General features: G+C 40.2%; 1 protein-coding gene across 2 annotated transcripts; it reads right to left on the bottom strand.

Moving 5' to 3' along the window:
* Positions 1-827: 827 nt before the first annotated feature.
* LOC118419092 (electron transfer flavoprotein-ubiquinone oxidoreductase, mitochondrial-like) lies at positions 828-21341 on the bottom strand. 2 transcript variants are annotated; one of them, XM_035825374.1, is made up of 15 exons: positions 21250-21341; positions 19892-20005; positions 19485-19637; positions 18914-18990; positions 17183-17264; positions 16484-16602; positions 16014-16091; positions 15661-15807; positions 15024-15089; positions 14558-14632; positions 14012-14155; positions 7225-7393; positions 6691-6873; positions 2742-2963; positions 828-2067 (listed from the first exon to the last, which is right to left on the bottom strand). In XM_035825374.1, the coding sequence occupies exons 1-15, from the start codon at positions 21278-21280 to the stop codon at positions 1904-1906; spliced, it is 1824 nt and encodes a 607-aa protein (XP_035681267.1). In that variant the 5' UTR covers positions 21281-21341; the 3' UTR covers positions 828-1903. The 2 variants fall into 2 exon arrangements, with proteins under 2 accessions (XP_035681267.1, XP_035681268.1); XM_035825375.1 differs by lacking the exon at positions 17183-17264 and adding an exon at positions 17761-17842.
* Between the last annotated feature and the right edge of the window lie 31 nt (positions 21342-21372).

Below are 21372 nucleotides of genomic sequence, written 5' to 3' on the forward strand. Positions count from 1 at the left end.
GAATATAGATGTATTATAGTGATAGATAGCTATTGATTACAGGTAGAAAAATCAGCCATTTCTGTTATGATGCAAATCCTCCTCAAAATCAGCACTGTGCCATAACTTTTGGCACAGTCACAATCGAGGTCTCTGTACAACTTTGATATGATCATAGATTTTTCAAGCAGGGTCTGACAGAACCAGCTGCTGACATTAGGATCAAAGAGCCTTTGCAGTAACACAACAGATAGAGCCTTTGCAGTAACACAACAGATGAATTTTGCAGGATATACATTTTGTATCATATTGCAATCATATGATTGGAATAAAAATGTGAGGGGGCCTTCAGTTGTAAGATACCCGAGTAATGCTTTGAAATGCCATACTAACACCACCAAAAAAAAGTTATTAACTGCACAGTTTCAGGTTTGGTACTTTAGGACCACCTATAACATCACAGACCATTTGCTTTTATGTAAATTTTGACTACATTTGTATGCAACAGTTTTCCTCCATTTCAGTACTGTATATATTGCTTTGAAATGTATTAAGTGCAATATGATGAAGTGAGCTAAATTGAAATGGGCACCTTCATGAATGTATACAATAACAACTGTCTCCAAGTTCTGTATCCTAATTCTGTGTTCAGAGTAGAAGTAGAAGTGTATACACAGGATCTATAGTAGAAAACAAACTGAGGTTCATGTATTCTTGTTTCTTTTACAATATCACAACATATTTTTTTTAGAAACATTTCACGTTGTTTAATTTTCCTTTAATGCTCCTCATGGTGTTAGATTTATGTACATGTATAATAACTAATTTTAAAAAGGATTGTGATAGTATGGAAAGTAATCTATGCCATAGAACATAGTATTTTATTTGGGAAAAACAATATGTACATAGAACATACTGTACTTCTAAAGGTGGCAATGAACAAAATAAACTTGTACAGAGGTGTAGGTCTTCTTTTTTGTCTCTATTATTATTATTGGATCGTTATTTGGCAACATTGTATCCAATAGTGGAATTGGTAGAGCATACAACAATGTTAATGACATTTTTCTTCACACTGATCTGATAGTGTAGTAATGTCAGGTTTGAACATTCAAACACACACACCATGTAAAACCCTGAGTTAAATGAAGACATGCTAGCCTATTTAGGGGCACGCAAGCTTAAGCAAGCTTAACTCTGTAGGCTGCTTTATCTTGCATCTAATGTTGAAATGGCTAAATGGATGCATTTTGATAAGAAATCAATGGTCAATGAGGCAACTTTGCTATCTACAAAAGCTAAGTACAGTGTTACATGAAGCTGGTTTGTTACAAGAAGCTGTTGTGTTACACCAAAGGGCAGTTATGCCAGCTACATGTTTAAGAAACAGATACAACATTTTAAGATTTGACAGTTAAATATATAAGCAGCAGTGACTTGGTTAGACATAAAAGCAGCAATGACTTTGGTGACAAGGAAAAAGGAATCATGAATAAGCAAGCTTTCAGTTTAGCATTGTAAGGTAACTAATGTACTTTTTCCCACAGAAGAAGGACACTTTTGTTTTACCCAAAATTCTTTGGCATGGAACCACATACAACCACTACACTGTAATCTTCAAATCAACAGGATATGTTATAATAACTACATACATGTACACCCTGACAGATACAAAATAACCTCGCCACCTTTTGGACTATCTTGGTCTTGTGAGGAAAGCAAAAACGTCAATCTCAACAATGTTAAGTTATTTTTACAACAGTCACCTTAAAGAGAAGAACATTTTTCTTACACATTATCGGATAAAACAAAATCTAGAGATGTCACAAAATTACCATCTACCGGTATGTACTTGCTCATCAACGGTGTATTTTCCATACGACTTACTCTACTCTATTGCTAGTGTCTAAGGCTGTTGATGTGACTACATCCCGTTGTACGCTGGACCTCCCCCTGCCTCGGGGGTGACCCAGTTGATGTTCTGACTGGGGTCCTTGATGTCGCATGTCTTGCAGTGCACGCAGTTCTGAGCGTTGATCTGTAGTCTCATCGCCTCGCCGTCCTCCGTGGGAACATATTCATATACACCTGGGGGAGTAGCAAAGCCAGTTAGTTCTTGTTCTTGTTATGGTACTGGGCAACACCCCTAGTTTGTTGGGGCAAACCACCCAGGGCGTAGTGCTGTTGTTTTATTGGCTGCTCCTCAGATGTTGTAATACCTCTTCCTTAAACTTAACGGGGTTACCTTGAAGGGTGGTAGAGTATGGTAAAGTATTCCAATCGATAGTAGTTCTTGGGAAAAATGAATATTTGGGGCAGTCTTTATTAGTCTTAATGGGTTTGTATGAATTTGGATGATTATGACGAGATTGCCTAGGGTTCAGCTGCAAGTAATGATCGAATGTTCACTGTGTACATTCATGGTCTGTATATCTAAGGTCGAAGACCTGCCATGAGGTGTATATTGTGTGCAATAACTACTGATTAATGAAATCACAGTGAGCCAAGTAAACAAGGTGATTTTATGAAGTCCTTATAGAAAATGACAAGGTCTTAGGTCAGCATATACACAGAGGAAGAGGCAGAGGTTCAACCTTCCTGTCCACTTTGATTTCATAATGAAGGCAATTTTTTTTTTCTCCATACGCATCAATTTGGGTTGCCTAGAGGATGTCATCTGTATAATCAAATCAGTATGGCTTAACAATGATCACCTGGACAAAAATTGAGAGGCAAGCAGAAGAATAACCAGTAACACTTACCAGCAGGACAGAACCTCTGCTCAGGCCCGTCGTATACGCCCAGGTTCTGATTGACAGGAACTGTGTCGTCCATGAGGGTCAAGTGCGCTGGTTGGTCACCCTCGTGGTTGGTGCCGCTCAGGGCTACCGATGACAGCAGGTCGAAACTGATCTTATTGTCGGGTTTGGGGTACTCGATGGGCGTGCACTCTGACGCAGGCTTTAACCTTTTGTAGTCTGCACCTGTAGGATTCAGTAGTGTAGGGCTTAGTACACAACAGGTTATGTTTATGACAATTAGACATCCATGAAAACAATACAGCTTAAAAGGAAACAATTCAATCTCTACAACAGGATCAAATTTAGAGATTCCCTTTCGGAGATTCACTTTCCAGTTGTAGAAATTGAATCTTAGAAAAACAGGCAGTTTGACCTGAAATCATGGTCAAAACTGCCAAAGAAACCACTCAGAAGAGAAGACAAAATCTGGTCTATGTGGACAGTTGGTCACTATAGACAAGATGCTTAATACTTGTGTCAATGGGGAAATTATCATTAGCCAGGTGGCCCTTATGTAGAGGTGGTCACGTGTACAGGATTCACCAAACAACAGTTGTATGACAAACTAGAAAGGCCGACATTTGCTTAAGAGCAAATACAGCATATTTCAGCCATACCCCTTCCCACACAACATTGGACTGTTCCAAATCACCCCTGCGCAAAAATGGAACATCCTCTTAACAGTACATTATCCCCCAAAGTGGACTGGTATTGTGAATAGATTCCAGGTAAAAACAGAGCTTGCTTCTATTTTTCAGAAAATGAGAATAATCACAGCTTCCATTCAGAAAATTTTCATCATGACTGAAAATTGTTGAATGACTTCATGTAATGTCATTAACAATTTTCAGTACGATAACAAGGTGTAAGTTTTAAAAAGTATAAGCTCCTTGTGATGTGGGTACATTTATTATTGCAGTGAACTTTTTTTATTCAAGTAGGGCATACGATTTAATAATTATCAAGCAGGTGCAGGTACTGTAGGAGCGTTTGTTTTCTTCAAGCTGTAAAACTGTTAAACTGTTTTACTTTGTATGCAATCAGCCATCGAGCCTATTCTTATTTTAGTTTAACAACTTCCTGCCAGACCCGGAAGATACGATTGAACCTTGTTCGAGAATTTACTTTCGTCTGTCTGGTCAGTCTGTTCATACCCTGGCGCTGAGAGTGTTTTATTGGGCTGAAACTCTGGCAGTTTAAAGTTACTTACAATTTAAATGTTCAAAGTTTATGTCAAACAACAACAGCACTAGGAAATGTGGCCACTATAGACAGGTGGTCACTATAGAGAAAATGCTGATCTATTGGCTAGGAGCCATACGTTACACATGATTTCAGTACACTGATCATTAATCATATAAACATTGCACAGGTAAGCCAATTGTTTAGATGTACAATTAAGTTCAAATAATTCTGAAGAGAAATATTGATGAGAAAATAATCATTCTCGCCACTGTCTAACTTATAATTACGTATCAAAACTAAACGCAGATTTTCTAACTAACGCACCTTTCGCTGACTTCATCAAAGGACCGCCGGCTATCAATCAAACACGGCTGTTGATTAGACTTAGAGTTTCAAACAGTCATGTGCTGTGTGCCAGTTGACAGCGAACTTCATGCTACGTGATGTTTTACATTGCTTGGACCTTCTTTCCTACAGCGGTGCTTCTACAAAATATTTAGACTGTAACACTGAGTCCCACATGTTTTATAGAATAGAATTTGACGCAGAACAGCGTTTTTTGCTGGGTATTTTTCTTGAAACATGTCCGTGGGAATATCAGCTAGGCGGCGACGTAGGGATATCAGATCGTCAACAAAAGTCGCACGGCGGCTAACGGTGCAGCGAAGATACTAGCGCTATAAATAAGCGCTTCAACTAAGGATGGCAACCCGTACAATATTTTTGTATACTGTTGAGCTAAGTAAAGTTTGTTGTTTATGAGGTTTTAGTTGTCTTTGAAGCTTTGACCCGAAATATTTTAAAGTCAAACTGCTGAAGAGAAGTAAGTGACTGCTACGATTATCGTAGATATGGCCCTAAAAAACTGATAAAAGAAGCCTTCTCAATAGTCTAAAATGCAAGAGCTTCCGGGGGGCTTCGCCCACCTGGGTCCCCCCCACAGTGGCCCTACCCCTGGACCCCGCCAGGGACATTCGGCGGCCCACGGACCACTGTCCGACGCTTTGAAAAAATCCTGGAGAGAAGTCTGTACGGCCTGAGTCTTCAAGTTAACGTATTGTGTGGTCCCGCTTATGAATATTAATTAGCCTTCGCTTTCCTCTTCGCTGATTGGCTGAACCATTAATTGAATTAACTCTTCCTGTCGGCTAGACGCAGGTGCAGATGTCGGCTCTGTGGGGTGAACGTCCGAAAGGTCATGGCATGGAGAACGAAAGAAAACCAATTTCCCCTAAAAAAGTGCTGTAATTAAGCCTTTTACAGTACTTTATGCCAAAAATTTTACTTGGATCATTTTACCAACTATCTTATGCCTATCTATACCAAATGTTACTCATACCAGGGTACAGGGGTGCAAAATATACCGTTATAAGACCGTCAACAACAGTCGCACGGAGCTAACAGCGCAGCGAAAATACCATCGCTAGCGTTTCAACTTCGGATAACAAGTTATAAGTACTGTTGAACTCAGTAACGTTAAAGTTTGTGTTTAGTTGCCTTTGACGGTTTGACCTGAAATAGTGTTACGCTAAACTCCTGAAGAGAAGTTAAGTGACTGCTGCGATTATCATAGATATGCCCCTAAGAACTGATACAATATAAAGCCTTCTGAATAGTCTAAAATGCGAGAGCCTTAGGCGGGCTTCGCTCCCCCTGGCGGGAACACTGCTATATACGGGATCATGAGGCCCCGCTTATGAATATTAATTAGCCTTTGGCCTCCTCTTCGCTGATTGGCTAGGTCTTTGATTCAATTAACTCTCCGGCTGACGCGCACAGGTGTGGCTCTGTGCGGGGTCACGGAAGGTCACGTCAGGAGGCCAAAAGAAAACAAATTTCCCCTCAGAAAAGTGCCAAAATTAATCATTTTAAAGTTATGTCAAAAATTTTACTTGAATCTTGTTACCAAGTATCTAATGCCTATCTATACCAAATTTCAGGTCATTTAATTGTAATACCAGGGTACAGGAGCCAAAAGTGTCCTTTTTTGGTCAAAAATTGGCCAAAAATCGCAAAAATAAGCATTTTGTTGCACTGTACACCAAAAGTGTTACTGAATTTATATGAAGGGATTATCAAGGCACATCTGTCTTAAATTTCAGCTCATTCGGTTGCAATACCAAGGTACAGGAGCCAAAAGTGTCCTTTTTTGGTCAAAAATTGGTAAAAAAATCGCAAAAATAAGCATTTTGTTGTACTGTACACCAAAAGTGTTATTGAATCTATATGGGGGCATTATCAAGGCACATCTCTGTCAAATTTCAGCTCATTTGGTTGTAATACCAGGGTACAGGGGCCAAAAGTGTCCTTTTTTGGTCAAAAATTGGTTAAAAAAATCGCAAAAATAAGCATTTTGTTGTACTGTACACCAAAAGTCTTATCAAATTTATATGGGGGCACATCTCTGTCAAATTTCAGCTCATTTGGTTGTAATACCAGGGTACAGGGGCCAAAATATACAGTTTTGGTCTACAATTGACCAAAAAATCTCAATAAAATCATTTTAGAGGCAGATATGAAAAAGCTGAGAAAAAAGCATCAAGGTATTGGCCCATTCTACCCCTGTGCCAAATTTCAGGTCATTCGGTCCAGGAACGGCGGAGATGAATCACTTTGAAGATTTGACAGGAGAAAGAAAGAAGAAACATTACGAATACAATATATTTCACCATACTATGTATGGCTGAAATATAATAAAAATCACAAAGAAAATTTATGTCCTTACCTCCGTGGGAGAATGTCCATGGTTCCTTCCCCCTGAGCAGGTAGTAGAAGACTCCAGTGTAGAGGAGCGTACCATATAGTCCCAGGGGGGAGTGGAATGATGGTCTGACATTTCGAACACTTTTGATTTCCTTCCACACCCAGCTGTCCTTCATTCTCTGCTCATAGTCATCCACAAACACTCCTACAGCAGAATATATCTTTTAGTTTACTGACTTGGATCTGACATAAAACCAGAGGGCTAGTGTTTGTGGAGGGCCACACTTTGAGAATGTTTAATTGCAAGGGCTTAACCTGGTGTGCATAGATCAAACCTTACAGTCTGGTCTTATAGCTGTGCCTACTGTGTAAAAAGTTATGCCTTGAACCAAAGATAGCTATGATCACCAGTGTGCATCGACTATTTAAAACACAATATTCAATTCATACTTAAAGATAGATAAATTGTATATTACCCTTCCATTTTCTGTACATAAGTCATTAATTTCAGAATACTGATCATAAAATAAGGTTTTGTAAACAATGCCACACTCACCCTGAGTTTCTGACTGAAGATTCTCATCTGTAAGTTTATCAAAGATAGCCTCGGCACAGATCATGCCTGACTTCATGGCGTTGTGCGTTCCTTTGATTTTAGGCACGTTCATGAACCCTGGGCTGCAGCCAATCAGACAGCCCCCTGGGAAAGCCAACTGGGGAATGGACTACGGAATAGAAAATACAACCAACAATAAATTGGTATTCTAAGAAACACACAGTAGTCATCTGCTTCAAACAAATTGATTCAGCTACTTTCAAGTAATGGTACTTAGTAGCTAAATGATGTAAGAAAAGGTCATGTTACAACAGTAATATGCTAGATCAATAAAGTCTTCACTTGTTGTAAGTCACCGTTTCAACCAAAGAAACAAGAAATGACAAAATATGCCGCCATTGGCATGAAAATCCAACATACCATACGATTCTTTTTGTCTACATAAAGCATATTCATTTCTGAGGAACAGACAACACACTGGTGGGGCCTATAATGTCGAAAAAATGTCTATCGGACAGAAGACCCTCCAAAGACATTCCAAAACGGGAGAACCCGAAGGAGACATTTTAAAAACTCAACTACATATTTTTAACCCGTGAAAGACATTTTGTTTACATCCTCTCTCAACACGTAAGGAAGGGACTCCCCTCGGAGACCATCCATTATTTAGAACAATAAGTACTCATTAAGTCGTTAGCGTCTTCCTGATAATTAATTGCTCCCCGCCCTCTGTGAAAGACAAGTACTTTTTGCTTTGTGCCTGCCCCCATGTAACGTCCTTGCTGCCCCAAGCGCCCAGTGATGCCGTAATGCCGCGGCCCGCCGGACTGCCCGTCTCCGAACTGCCACGGCTAGAGATCGCGTAACCAATGCTAAATGCCGCGGTAAAACCCTTACCTGACAGTGTCCAGTAACTTATGGTAAAAAAATCCTCGGTCAACTTTGATCGTCGTTGGGACAAGGTGAAGACTTACTTTGTCACTTGGTCAGGCATAAACATCGGATACCGTGACGTTAACAGTGAAAGTGACTTAACGTTACGTTTGATAGCTGTGAACTGTAAATTTCGTTATGAAAATATGAGTAGATTTTTGTTGATGTTACGTTACATTTTATTGTTCACCAGGCTAACGAAACATTAATATTACGCCTGCCTGTCGACGTAAACAAATAAAAATCAACCGAAAACGCGGCAGATAAAACAGGGAAGTCCCGCTTGGACCACGCACGCAGCGCTGCGATTCATCATTTGTTTACCCTTCAGGACGGCTTGCTATGCAAATGACTTAGGCATGACGTCACCGCTCCGATTTTCCCCGACCCAATTGTCGGCAGTCCGAGGAAGAACCGATCTGCCTCAGATTTCCGACAATTCCCATATTTGGAAGTTGGAACACTCGGGAGGATTGTGCAGACGTCATCTTCTCCTGCAGGACCGTGGGAAGCGGCAAGATCAACCGAACATGCCCCGCCTCCCTGTCAAAATTGATTTATGGGCCCGCGAAAGGCCGGTCTGCGATCAAAAACCGGCGGGAAAACAGAGTGTGGTGAGGTTGAAAAAGGACCCGGGGCCTCCTTGAATGAACGTTGTTGGTCTGATAAAAGCTCCTTGGTTAGAAATACCGTTTTAGCGACAAAGTGCCACACGAAATTACCCTTACAACATACTTAGATTTCAGCTCTTCTTTTGCTCTCGGTTTTAGCTGTACATGTGGAAAAAGATTTGGGCACAAGACGAACGATTTGCTATCTTTTCTACGTCCTCCTTTCTTATTAATCTGCGTGTTTCAACTCAGAAATGCTCCAGATAGGTTGAAACCATGCAGATGAAGTACTAGAATTAATGAGGTTATATGTTTATGTACTGTTTTATGTGTTAAAGTTGGAGACGCTAACAGCGCGCGCTGAGGAAAACAAAGGCCGTTTGAAAGCAAAGTGTAGCGAGTTTATTGTGCATCACGTTTTCTTTTGTTATCGATAGCACTCATTGAATAACATATTTGAAAATACTACATGTACTATGTTTTTGTATAACATCGTAATATACATTTGTGACGGAGTATTAACAGCTTTTATTAACGCTTTTATACATACAGGTGCGTAGAATAGAAGTGCACAAGGAAGAATGCTGCAAGCCGACTTGTGTCTAGCCTCCGCCAGGCCCTTCCGACGTGGGTACGGGGATCGAGAAAAAAATCGGAAAGTTGGTCAGGGGAGTCAGTCCCCGCTAAGGATAATGGATTCCCCTCTGGAGCTGCGCGGCCGACCAACTCCTCTCGTAGCAAAACTCCCGGCCTGGCAAATTATTCTCCATGTAACAGCCAGCAGAGTTCTACCGAAGTTCTGCCGAAGTGTTTACGTCATTGAATTCTACCAAGGACGTGATATAACGTCCTTGGTTCTACAAGTACTTTGATGGTCGGGGTAGTCCTAACACTACATTATGACCTTCTTGTTTTTACTAAGGACGTTATAATAACGTCATTGTTTTTACTAACACTGTTCTCCCTGTTCATCGAATTGTTCCGTTCAATTGATATAATGAATGAATGTACAGGATGTTTGTTTTACCCTTTAGCAATAGCCAAATTAAATGCAAATCAGGGTGAAGTTTGTTCCCATTTGCGGCATGGCATTTACAAATATCTTGCTTTCCACTTGGAGGTATTCAGTCCAAAAACATTATGCCGAATTGCATTTCAAGAACACGTGGTGTTTGTAATATATTTGTCAGTCGACTTCGCACTCTATATTACTTTTGAACCAATTTTTAATGCCATAGAAAATATCAAAGTTTCCGACTTTTTACTGGGGCCACTGTCAATAGAGGGCCGGTGCACGCAGCTGGACTGGTACCCTCACGTCGTCAACGTAAACACCGTGATGATTGGCGTGGAACTGTGAACTGGATCATTTGTTTGGTTCTTCATGCTTATGCCTTGTACGTTTTGTTCATAACATTATGCACATATGGATTAGTTTTAAATTCCGTTTATTCCAATTCGAGATTGCAACATATTCCCAAGGAGCTTTTATCAGGCCTTGATATTCCTAATTCGGCTATTGTGGACTGTGAAAAGTAGTCGACGACTGGAGGCTGACGGCTGGGTGTACCAACTACTTTGAAATAATCACATAAATTCTGATGATTCAGAAAGTTTCCTATGTCAAGCCATACCCCAAAATCCGCAGTTTCCTTTTTCTGTTTTATCACAAACCTACCGTAGACCTGTAGTAGAATCGTTGTCCGATGCAGCTCAATCCAGTAGGTGACTTACCTTAGTTCTTATAGATGTGTGTTGAAGAGTATCAAAATCATCGTTCGTGATGGAAATTTTGTTGTGTTTTGTAAATATTTTCCAGATTTATCGATATGATATATGTTAGAGGTTAGTGTGTGTGTATATTAGATATGTATTGTTATTCAAACATCAAAACGCGTTCCCAAGTACACATTGGGCTTGTAGTACGTACGTACGAACGTAACATGTGTTAGTAAGTTGTTAGCAAAAGGCAAGTCAAACAACCTCCCTGGTCGAATGGATTTACAAAAAAAAACAAAAACAGAACAAACACTAACAAACAGAACTTGACCAAAACAAAATGACAATCCTAAGGATAACACCCAACGGTATGAATAGCTTTTCTCCAAACGTCGTACCTGAAAAACAAAATGAAACATACGAGTTACCAGATGCAACTAATGCTATTTATCAATCTGGGGCCCTTTGCTAAAATATGGACTAAAATAATCAACTTGTGATACTGTAAAGATGTGTCTGTTCCAGGCGTTTTTGTAGACATGTTGTCTTATTCAATCTCGGAGGGTGTGAAACAATGGATCTGGATTTGGCGTTTGTTCCACACTTGAAACATTTCTAGACGCAAATCTAGAGGCAGACAGAGGTGTGTATTGTACTTGTAATCTTGGCCTTGTTTAATTAGATATTTGAGAATGAAAATAAGCACGCGATTTTTTCGACGTTTGGTTTTAAAATGTCGATATGATATCTAAATCTTCGTATTAACTGCAAGGTCATGTATAAACTGTCAAAAGTCTGTGAAATTGTCTTGTTGTGACATCCATTTTGGTTATTGTCATGCATAGTCACAACCGCGGGCCCCATTGTCTACAAGATGGAAATACGACGATGGTTGACTTTCCTCTTCTTCGGATCCCAAGCCAAAACAAGAAATCCGGTCAGACCAAAGGTCACTTTGACTTGAATTCGTAAATCATGGAGCGAATATACAAATTTTTGTTCGATCGTAATTCGCATTAAGAGATATTTAAAAAAAAATAACACTTTTTCTTGGTTTCTGAACAGGTTTCGGACAAATCTACGAATTGTTTTCTTAGTTTTCAAACAGTTTTCTTACAAATTTACGATAGCGAATACGAGTAGTTCGTGCATCATTTAGAAGACAAATGACAATTCAGGCCTCTTTTCAACTTTCTTGCTACCACGGCGTACAGTGAAGAAAACTCGAAGGGTACCGGGAAAAAAAATCTCTGTTTTAGACGTACATCGTATATGGAAATGTTGCCCACCGATTGAAGTTCGTATTGAACAAAATACTAGTATTTTTTAAATGATCTGAATGAAGAGGCTGTTACATGTACCAAGTCCTTGCATGTACATAGATACTTCAGTCACTGAGCCAGGCACGGGAGACAATGATGAATGTCGAAAAGTATTTGCACAACAAAGAAGGTCAAAGCAGTCCTTGGTCTTATCAAGGAGGTTATATTCAATGAATATAACCTCCTTGGTCTTATCAAAACAAGTTGCTTTGTTTTTGTCTTCCTATGCATGACACTGGTTAGAACATGTTTGCGAATTAGCGCTAGAAGACCCTAGAAGAAGGTCGTGAAGATTGCATGCCCCACGACTCTGACCGTTGGAAATGGTTCTAACATACCGGCAACGGGAATTGTCTAGCCCCCACCAAGCCTTCATATGGGGGTACCGGGATTGTAGAATTTGGCAAAAAACAACAACGGGAAACTGGCCTGGGGCCTGAGTCAGTCCACGCAAATGTTAATGATATGTTTCCCCTCTACACGGCCGGCCACTCCTCTGATAACAACTCTCATAGAAACGCTAAAAAAAAAACTTAGCACGGACGCCACTAGAACGTGAGATGGGTGATATTAGCCCTTGAAATATTTTTTTTAAATCCTATAAATTGCCAATCAAACATAAGACGTTTATATTTTTCAGAAACGTGAAATTAATACGTTGATAATAATTACGTGGAGAATTTTTAAACAGATACACAATGTTTTTCTTTATCGCATTACTCAATTAACTGATATTTCTGGCGCTAGCGCACGTGAGGTAGACTCAAGCCCGCTGCCAATCACGTCCTAGGAACCGCCGGTCCTATAGCAACCATCTCCGCTTTTCCCGCCTTTGTGTCGATCGGCGTGTCTGATGTTGTTTCAGAAGTGACGGCGAAAAGGTCCTCAGCAAGAATATTAACCTGATTTTATTTTCAACGGTGATATCATGCGTGAGAACTTGAATATGAGTAACTTAGTCTTCGATTTGATTTGATAAAAAGCAATGTTTTTTTTTGCCTGAATGTACGTAACACTTGTTGTCCACGCCTGAGAGCAGCGCGGCTTTGTCCACGCCGTATGAGTGCCGTGCGGCGCTGGACTGACGAGGAAAAGTAGTTTGTCAACTTGACTGTTGAATGTCATATATTGTACCAAAATAAAGAGAAGAGACAAGATATTTGAAAGACATTCTTGTAACATTCAAAATACATTCAAAGGACTGTCACATTGTCATGCCGTGGGACGGTGTCAAACAGCCTGACGACATAACGCCCGGGTGAGTGGGACGCAGATAATGAGCTTTATTTCCAACGGCAAATACGGACAATATATTTCGGGAACACGGTAGATTTAATAGTTACTTGTACAGATATTTTACGGAAATGCAAAAAAAAGGACAGCCGCTCGGAGTATCACTCAACTTCGACGCCTAGGCAAGGCATGGCATGGCATGCAGGAAACGATCACCTGCGGATATTTTTGCATGACAACTCAGCAATCAGCGCTGCTCCCACAAAGGATATTGGAAAGACATTCTTGTAACATTCAAAATGAAACTGAAAAGGACAGTCACATTGTCGCATGTGGCATCAAAGGGCGAACATGGCATAACGTCTGGAGAGTGGGATTTTACCAAATACTTTGTAAGTCCAGTTTATAGTTTGGAAGTTTGTGTAACGCTCCGTTGCCTGCCGTGGCGGTCATTTTACACGGCCTAGTGGCTTCAGATCACGCACATGTTTAATAGGAAGGTGAAATGAGGACAGATCGCTCGGTGCCGTGTAGGGACACCGATCGCAAAGGAACGTCTCTCGCGGTGCGCGGTCACCAGCTAATAAATTGCCGCCCCTCCATTTTGACTGGGCCAGTCAGTCAGGCGGGCCGCTCGAAGCGTATTCAGGCTACTAACGGGGGCGTGATTTTCGTTAACATGCGAGTTTTCACAGTTTTTCTCCAGACATTTGGAAGACATTTTTCTGAACAATGGAAAAAACAACACACACGCCCTCCCAAAAAGACCCTGTAAAGACATTCTCGAACCCCAGAAAATACATTCTTGGAAAATGTCTCGAAAATATCCGGAAAAATCAGAATGTCTTTGGAGGGTTTTCTGTCCGATTGACATTATTTCGACATTATCGGGCCCACCAGTGACAGAACTTATATGTCCAAGACCTATTAGTATATATGTATATACAAAGCAGTAGAATCTGAAGTTACCTGGTACCCTCCCTCGTTGAGGGCCCTGGCCCCATATGCTATCCTCTTGCCCCCCTCAAAAGTAGGCTTGATTGCAGGGTGGTGCTTCCATCTCTGGAACTCTTTAAATGGACTGATGTAAGGGTTGGTGTAGTCCAGACCAAGCTAGGGAAATAGGAAAATAAACAAATTGTATAACTAAGTACAAAACCAACACTTGGCATAACTGGGAATTTTTCAGCTCATACGAACAGACCTGTCTATTGCAGACTTGTCTACTGCTATTTCCGCTATGTGACATTAGGGACACATGACTGCAGCAAAAGGTTGTAAGTGCCAGATAACCTGTGTTGAACAGAGATGGGGGTCGACATAGGTTACCTGGCATTAATGGCCTGTTGCTACAGTCATGTGTCTCTGACGTCATCTCCCACAAGCAGCAGGAAGTGAAGTTCAGAGTTGCCAGCATTAGAAATTCATTAACCTTGTTTTGTAGGCATAGCTTCTCTAAATAATTACTAAGTAACAAAACTTTGCATTGCTAGAATGTTACAGTGTAATACTAACCACATATCCAACAGAGACCAGAGGTTCTCCCTCTCCAAGATGGTATATGAAAGATCCACCGTATGTCATTCTGTCCTGTAGAGAGATAGAAATACAGAACAACATGTAAGCTTGAGCTAGGTCATGTACATAGCTTTGTTCAAATAAATAACCAGCATCCATTCAAAATATCATTTATCAAACTTAATACTTTGGATCATTAATGTGAGTCCCATTTAACTATTACTATCAATAAAATAGCTGACTGCAATTAGACAGAACAATGAAATACTCTAGATCTTAAAAATTTGTGCTGGGTTAATCTTAGCCTGTTACCTCTTTACCACAGATTCATGACACCATGAACCTGTGTTTCCAACATTCTACTAACTGTACTACAGAATTGTTTTAAATGTGAACACAACCTTCTACCACAAACCTAAGCTCCAGCAAAAAATAACGAATTCACAGAAAATGGTCAACATACCAGCGGCCACCCCACAGTGTGCTCCACTCTTCCTGGCTTGTGCTGAGCTGGGTCAATCTCCCATAACTGTGAACAGTACATAACAATGTTAACTTACAACACACTGAAAACTGTGCTGCTAAAAGCCACAATGTCTCAACACAACCTTACATGTGGGTTGTACCTTTACCTAAGTCTTAGGAAAGTGAGTCAATAAATGAGTACCGGATTGCTAGCTGTGTGAGCACTGCCATCTTTGATACCTATAAGTACTGCAATACACAATTTTCATGCCGACTATAATATATGCAGTACAGGCGAACCTTCACCATTTTGGGTGTCGCAACACCATATGTAGTCTAAACGAAAATCAGATCTGAAGCAGAACACCAGCACTCTGGTAGAAGATACTCTTGGTTTGTTATCCACTATCCACTCTTTCTCCTTCCACCTACATGTAATACCTCGTCCCCAACCAATGTAAGGTACCCATTTTTACACCTGGGTGGAATGAGGTCACATTGTCTACCCATGACCTCTAAGTCTTGTGACCACTAAACTTGCCATTCCACACAACATGCATTGCTCAGTGGAGGGACTATGATGCTGCTGATTGTTTCCTAACATTACTGTAATTATTATTGACCCATTGCCTTACCTCCTTCAGCCCAATGGCATATGTCTGAGGTTCACAGTTCTTCCTCAGGTCCATCTTCTTGTAGAGTTGTTTGGCGAGGTGTCCATGGCAACCCTCGGCAAAGATCACCACCTTGGAGTGGAACTCCATACCACGTTCAAATGAATCCTGGTCGGGAAACAGAAAAAAGTCAAACCAGTCAAGCTTACTGCAGAGCTACTCTTCCTTGCAAAATCATAACACCATCAAATGTACTACATAACTACTTAACTACAAATTGTTTCAACTTCAACTTCAAAATACAGTGAAAACTTTTTTTCCTACCCTGAAAATAAATGATAAAAACACCCAGAAATTACATAAATTTTCAGTACCTTGGGTGCACCATCCTTTCCAATGCCCACATCGCTTGTTGCCACACCCTTCACACTGCCATCTTCATGGTATAATACCTGGAGTAGGAGTTAACAGTTTGTATTATAATACCTTCCCAACTACATTGCATATAGAACTTTGATCCCTTGTTTAAATTACAAAGCAATACCATTTATGTGTCTACTAATGAATCCAGAGTCCCAGGCAAATAGATTTCTCTTGAAACTTATTCAGAAAGAGCAACAGAGATATCTATTTCAGGATGAAAGTATGGGAGGAAAGACTGGAACAAACTACATGCATCATATTCTGATGGGAAATCTCCCAGTTCAGTTCTTTTATCATCAGAATATGCTGCATCTCTGAAGATAGAAGCCTTCTACATTCCCAAACCTTCAATACTGATGAAAATTCGAGCCATGACTCCCCAGTTCTATGTAATGGTATGGTCCTATGGCATCATCCCTACCTCTGTAACAGGGCATCCTGGGTAGATTTCCACCTCCAGCTCCTCTGCCTGTTCACCCATCCACCGTACAAAGTTCCCCAGCCGCACCACATAGTTCCCAGTGTTGTGCATCGGAAGCCCTGGAAGATTGAAATATTGTCTTAAAACTTTTGACAACCTTACTCTACCACAAACTTAAGTCATATGAATCATGCTGAAATGCTAGTGCATGACTACTGTACTACAGAATTGTTTTATCCCCCAAATCTAAAACACCACAAAAACTCCTAGTCCCTCCTACCATCAAATGATACCATCACTAACGTTAACAAATTTACAGTACATGGAGTCATCTATCTATTCATTAATCTTGTATGGTCGTCCCTTCAGTTTTCGAGAAACTGATTTACTAAGAATTACTATGTAAAGTATTCTCTGCAACTAACCAGAGATAAAACTTTAATACAAATTGCAACTGGTTATCACAAACAAAATTGCTTTTCTGGCAAATTGCACTTGACGACTAGCTTCCTTTTCTGACATAACAATGACTGCAACTATTACCTTAATTCTAGGTTCATCATATTAATGCATCAAAGCTTTGTGGTTCAACAATACTATCTTAACTTGATTTGCCAAATATTTACAGCAGATGCAATCTTGTACATTACAGCTGAAAGCTTGGCAGGGCAGGGCAGGATGTCACATACACATACACACCTGGTAAGATGGGAACAGGAATGCTACGCTTCTCAGTCAGAAACAAGAACTTGTCCTCTGTGACGGGCGTATGTAGGGGTGCCTGCAGCAAAGTTGGGGAGAAGCAAAACAGGCAAGCGCTATCAAAATCACATGCTGCAACAACTCTTTTCTACTTACCTTTGATGATGAATGCTGAGCTGAAATCCTAACATGTTAAAGAGTTACTAAAGCCCAAGGGGGGCCCAGGAGATGCCGTTTTTCTTAAGAACAAATATTTCTTAAGTAGGCTTCTAAGTTTTCTCAAAAGATAAGAGAGTCGAAATCTGGAGATTTTGATACTTTGAGACTGTACTGTAGTGTACATAGTATCAGCCTTCAGTATTGTTTATATATAGGACCACTGGACCAGTGATCAGTGAAGTATATCAAAGCTAGAACAGGATGGATACCAGGCTAAAAAGTCAGTCCTGGACCAATCCCTTAGCCCCCTTAGGCTTTCTTGGGAAAGGAATGAAAGCAGCAGTGTCAATGACATAGCAGTGCGGATGCGGGTATGGAAGCAAGCTCGCTTTCTAGCCAAGGCCTTCCATACCTACCTGGAAGAATAGGGATGGGAATCTTGTACTTTTCAGTGAGTAGATTGAATCGGTCTTCTGTCACAGGGGTATGCATTGGTGCCTGTTATGTTGAAAGAATTTGCAGAATGTGGATGAAGGTTAGACATCCAGGTAAAAAGATACGCAAGTGAATAGTTACTCAAGCAACTGATAGATTTTGAAAAAAGTCAGATCAATGTTTCAGGTATCATCTACTACCTCTTGTGACTGACTGAACAAGAGCTGTTGTCCAGTGGATATTTTCAGAAATGGTTTTCAAATCTTTTATTTTCTGTCAGAATTTTTGCACAAGATAGAAGCCCTTAGATCATCATATGCTGTAAAGTACTATGTAAATTTGTGCAAATGATTACAGTAGGTGAAGAGTGCATAAGCGACAATGAATGCAGATGACATACAGAGATAAAACCAATCTTCCGAGCTACAGACTAAAATACAAAACAAAATCAATGTCAAACAATTGTTAAAGAATATGCTACCATAGGCAATCACAAGCTATCAGAAAATGCTTGAAAGAATTCTTACTGAAAGAAACAAGACTTTGAAAACATTTACATTTGTATCATGTGCTTTACACAGAGGAGATGAGGTAGCACATACAGCGTGCTGAAATGATTTCATTTCATGAAGTCCATCACAAACAAGAAACAATTATTATCTTTTTTGATTGATCAATCCATAAATCTATTGAATTTTTTTTACTTCTGACAGCAGTCTATTTAGTGTTACCATTAATAAAATACACATTAATAATGGACATACAGTCAAATCTGTCCAAGAAGATCACTCAGCGGAAGGGTGGTCGCTATAAGCAGGTTTTTTATGCTTGTGTCAAGGGGAAAATTATCTAAGGGACCATCGAAAGGTAATCATATTGGCCTGGTTGTCTTTGTATATGTAGAGGAGGTGGTCACTTGTAAAGGTTTGACTGTAATCAGTGATAGACCAACCCATCACCCCATCCACCATGGTCAAAACGAGAAAAAAAAATAAGAGACTGTTTGACAGACATTCAACCACTCTCCTATCTATTGGCCAAACTGTTGATCGTCATGGTATCATTGGTTGAATGGTAATGGACAGCCAGGATTGGTCCATTGTTTAATAAGAATAGGAGGTTTAAATGTCTTACTCCTCTGTCCTTCCAGTCTGGTATGAGCTCATCTAGCGCATGTGGTTCCAGACAGGCTCCTGATAATGTGTGCAGACCTGGGATGGAAGAAAGGAGACTCAATGTAGTCTGCTCTGTAGTTTGCAACATTATATTAGCAACAGTATTGCATGTTACACAATTTTCTTTCAACAAACAGCTAAGTCATGATCTCTGTAGTAGCTTTTCAAAGTAGCTAGTGGTAATGCAATGCATGTTTTCAGTCAAGCACATTGGGTCACTCCTACTCTTCTCAAAAAGTGTGCTGTTTTTTTATATATGCAAAGGTCTGAAGTTCTGAACCTTGAGGCTGACCCCTGAAGCTCCCTCATACACGGGGCCATCGGCTTTACTTCACCATCCAAAATGATGAATGCAATCCTTTATAACTTGTTTGAGCTGGGGCTGATCCTGGGATCCAATCCCAACCAGTGAATCCATAGAATTGGATCATTATGGCCAAACACCAGATTTGCAAGAGATACTGCTTTTAACAAAGGGACTGCAAGAACAGTGAGTCATAACCTTACATCTGCTTGGAGATGCTACTTACCCACTTCCACAGCCTTCTCCAGTACCAACACCCTCAGTTCCTTCTCCTGTTGCTGGGCCAACTGCTTCAGTCTGATGGCGGCTGACAGTCCGGCTGGCCCTGCCCCAACAATACACACATCCACCTCATCTGATACTCTCTCCATATCAACATCTACAAACAAAAAACAAAAACATCTTAAGGTTAGGGTCAGCCTGTATACCTGCAGTAATTGAAAATATTGCTAGGGGTCTCAAATCACCATGTTTCACATACCAAAATTCCTACAAATCCATTAAAAGGATCTCCAGTTATGGGACAGCTGTGAACACACAAATATAACTAAAATATAGCTTCATTGGAGGTGATCCTCCCTCTCAGAGGTAATACATGAAGAAATACATGACAAACAGTAAGTACAAACTGACCCGTCCATCTGGTGTCCTTGTCTCTCGGCATGACTGACCAATGTGTGGTGATCTTGGGAGTGGCAGCATTGTTGGTGCAGAACAGACGCACCCCCGCTCTGGCAAACCGGCCAGCTGGAAAGGAGACAGAAAACATTTCAAAACTAGAAATGAGCTATTCAAAGGAGTGAACATTTTATGTTGTAATACAATGTAACCTCTAGTAACCTTTGGGACTTGTTGTGCTGTCACGTTACCTCAAGTGACCTTATTCATATCTATGGGTAGATAGACTTTGACATGGTTACATTTGTACATCTTAAACTTGCTGTATTTTCTGGGAAAATTTGTGGAAGTTCAACATCCAAAAAAATTCAACATATGTTGATGACTCAATGCCACACCTCTGACACACCCATCAAATGGACCAATCACGAATTGGGTTCAAAGTCTATACCAAATAAACCAAAGACCAGGTACAAGCCAGAAAGGATACTATGGGGTTATGTCAATATTGAATGTTAATGTCACCATCAAATGTAACTTGAAAGCACTGGATTTGTGATTGAGTTTATATAATTGTAATGTACCTCAGGTATGTGTGTGTGAAAGGTGATCCAATCTATTAGTTATAATATAAATATACTTGAGGTCAACTACTTCTGAGTGTTCAGATTCTTCAGAACAAGACACCTTTCTGAAACGGTGAAAGTACTGGTCTAACTTGCTGATCGGTTTTTCCTCAGATAATGTCCTTGGTTTTTCCCTGTCACGTTTTGTAACGTCATAGGAGTCATGTGGGTTGGTTGCACATAAATCGTTATACAGTATCTGATCAAGGGCGTATATAACGTCCTTGATCTGAAATCTGATCATATGTTATGTACGCACGCGTAAAATGCATCCACTACAAAAAGATTAAAATTCATTTTCCAGACCTATAATTATTGACGATGCGTTGATTTTTTTCTCGAAGTGATCGGAGTTGATTTTATAATCAAATCGTCAGGGGCCAATCGTCAGTATGGTTGAGGGATATCATATAATTTTTAGTACCCATTGGCGAATGAAAAATCATACGTAGATTGGAACTGTCATTTGGACATGATATTACATAGTTGCTAGTTGCTATCGCTGATTCAAATCTTCGAACGAGAGCTTTGACACGTAGCTTAGCAGACGAAATTTCTGACTTAGTAAGTTTGTTACACAAAGTTATCGGCAGGTGCTCAAGTTTTAGCGCATTTTCTGTCGTAAAATTACAGCGAATTTACTTGAATTTTTCGCCAGACGTTCTTGATATCCTTACTGTTCACATGGTATTATCTTTGTGGACTGAAATTACAGCTTTTCGCAGTAGAGGACAGAAAAATACTCACCTTTCAGTGCATTACCGAGTAACGCCGCCATTTTCGATTTTGTAAGGGGATACCGTAAATTGTGTCTTACGCAAGGTCATAGCATTTTACGACAACAGTTGTGTAAGATTCTAATGATACGCT

This window comes from Branchiostoma floridae, chromosome 7 (assembly GCF_000003815.2).
Source record: "Branchiostoma floridae strain S238N-H82 chromosome 7, Bfl_VNyyK, whole genome shotgun sequence".
NCBI lineage: Eukaryota > Metazoa > Chordata > Leptocardii > Amphioxiformes > Branchiostomatidae > Branchiostoma > Branchiostoma floridae.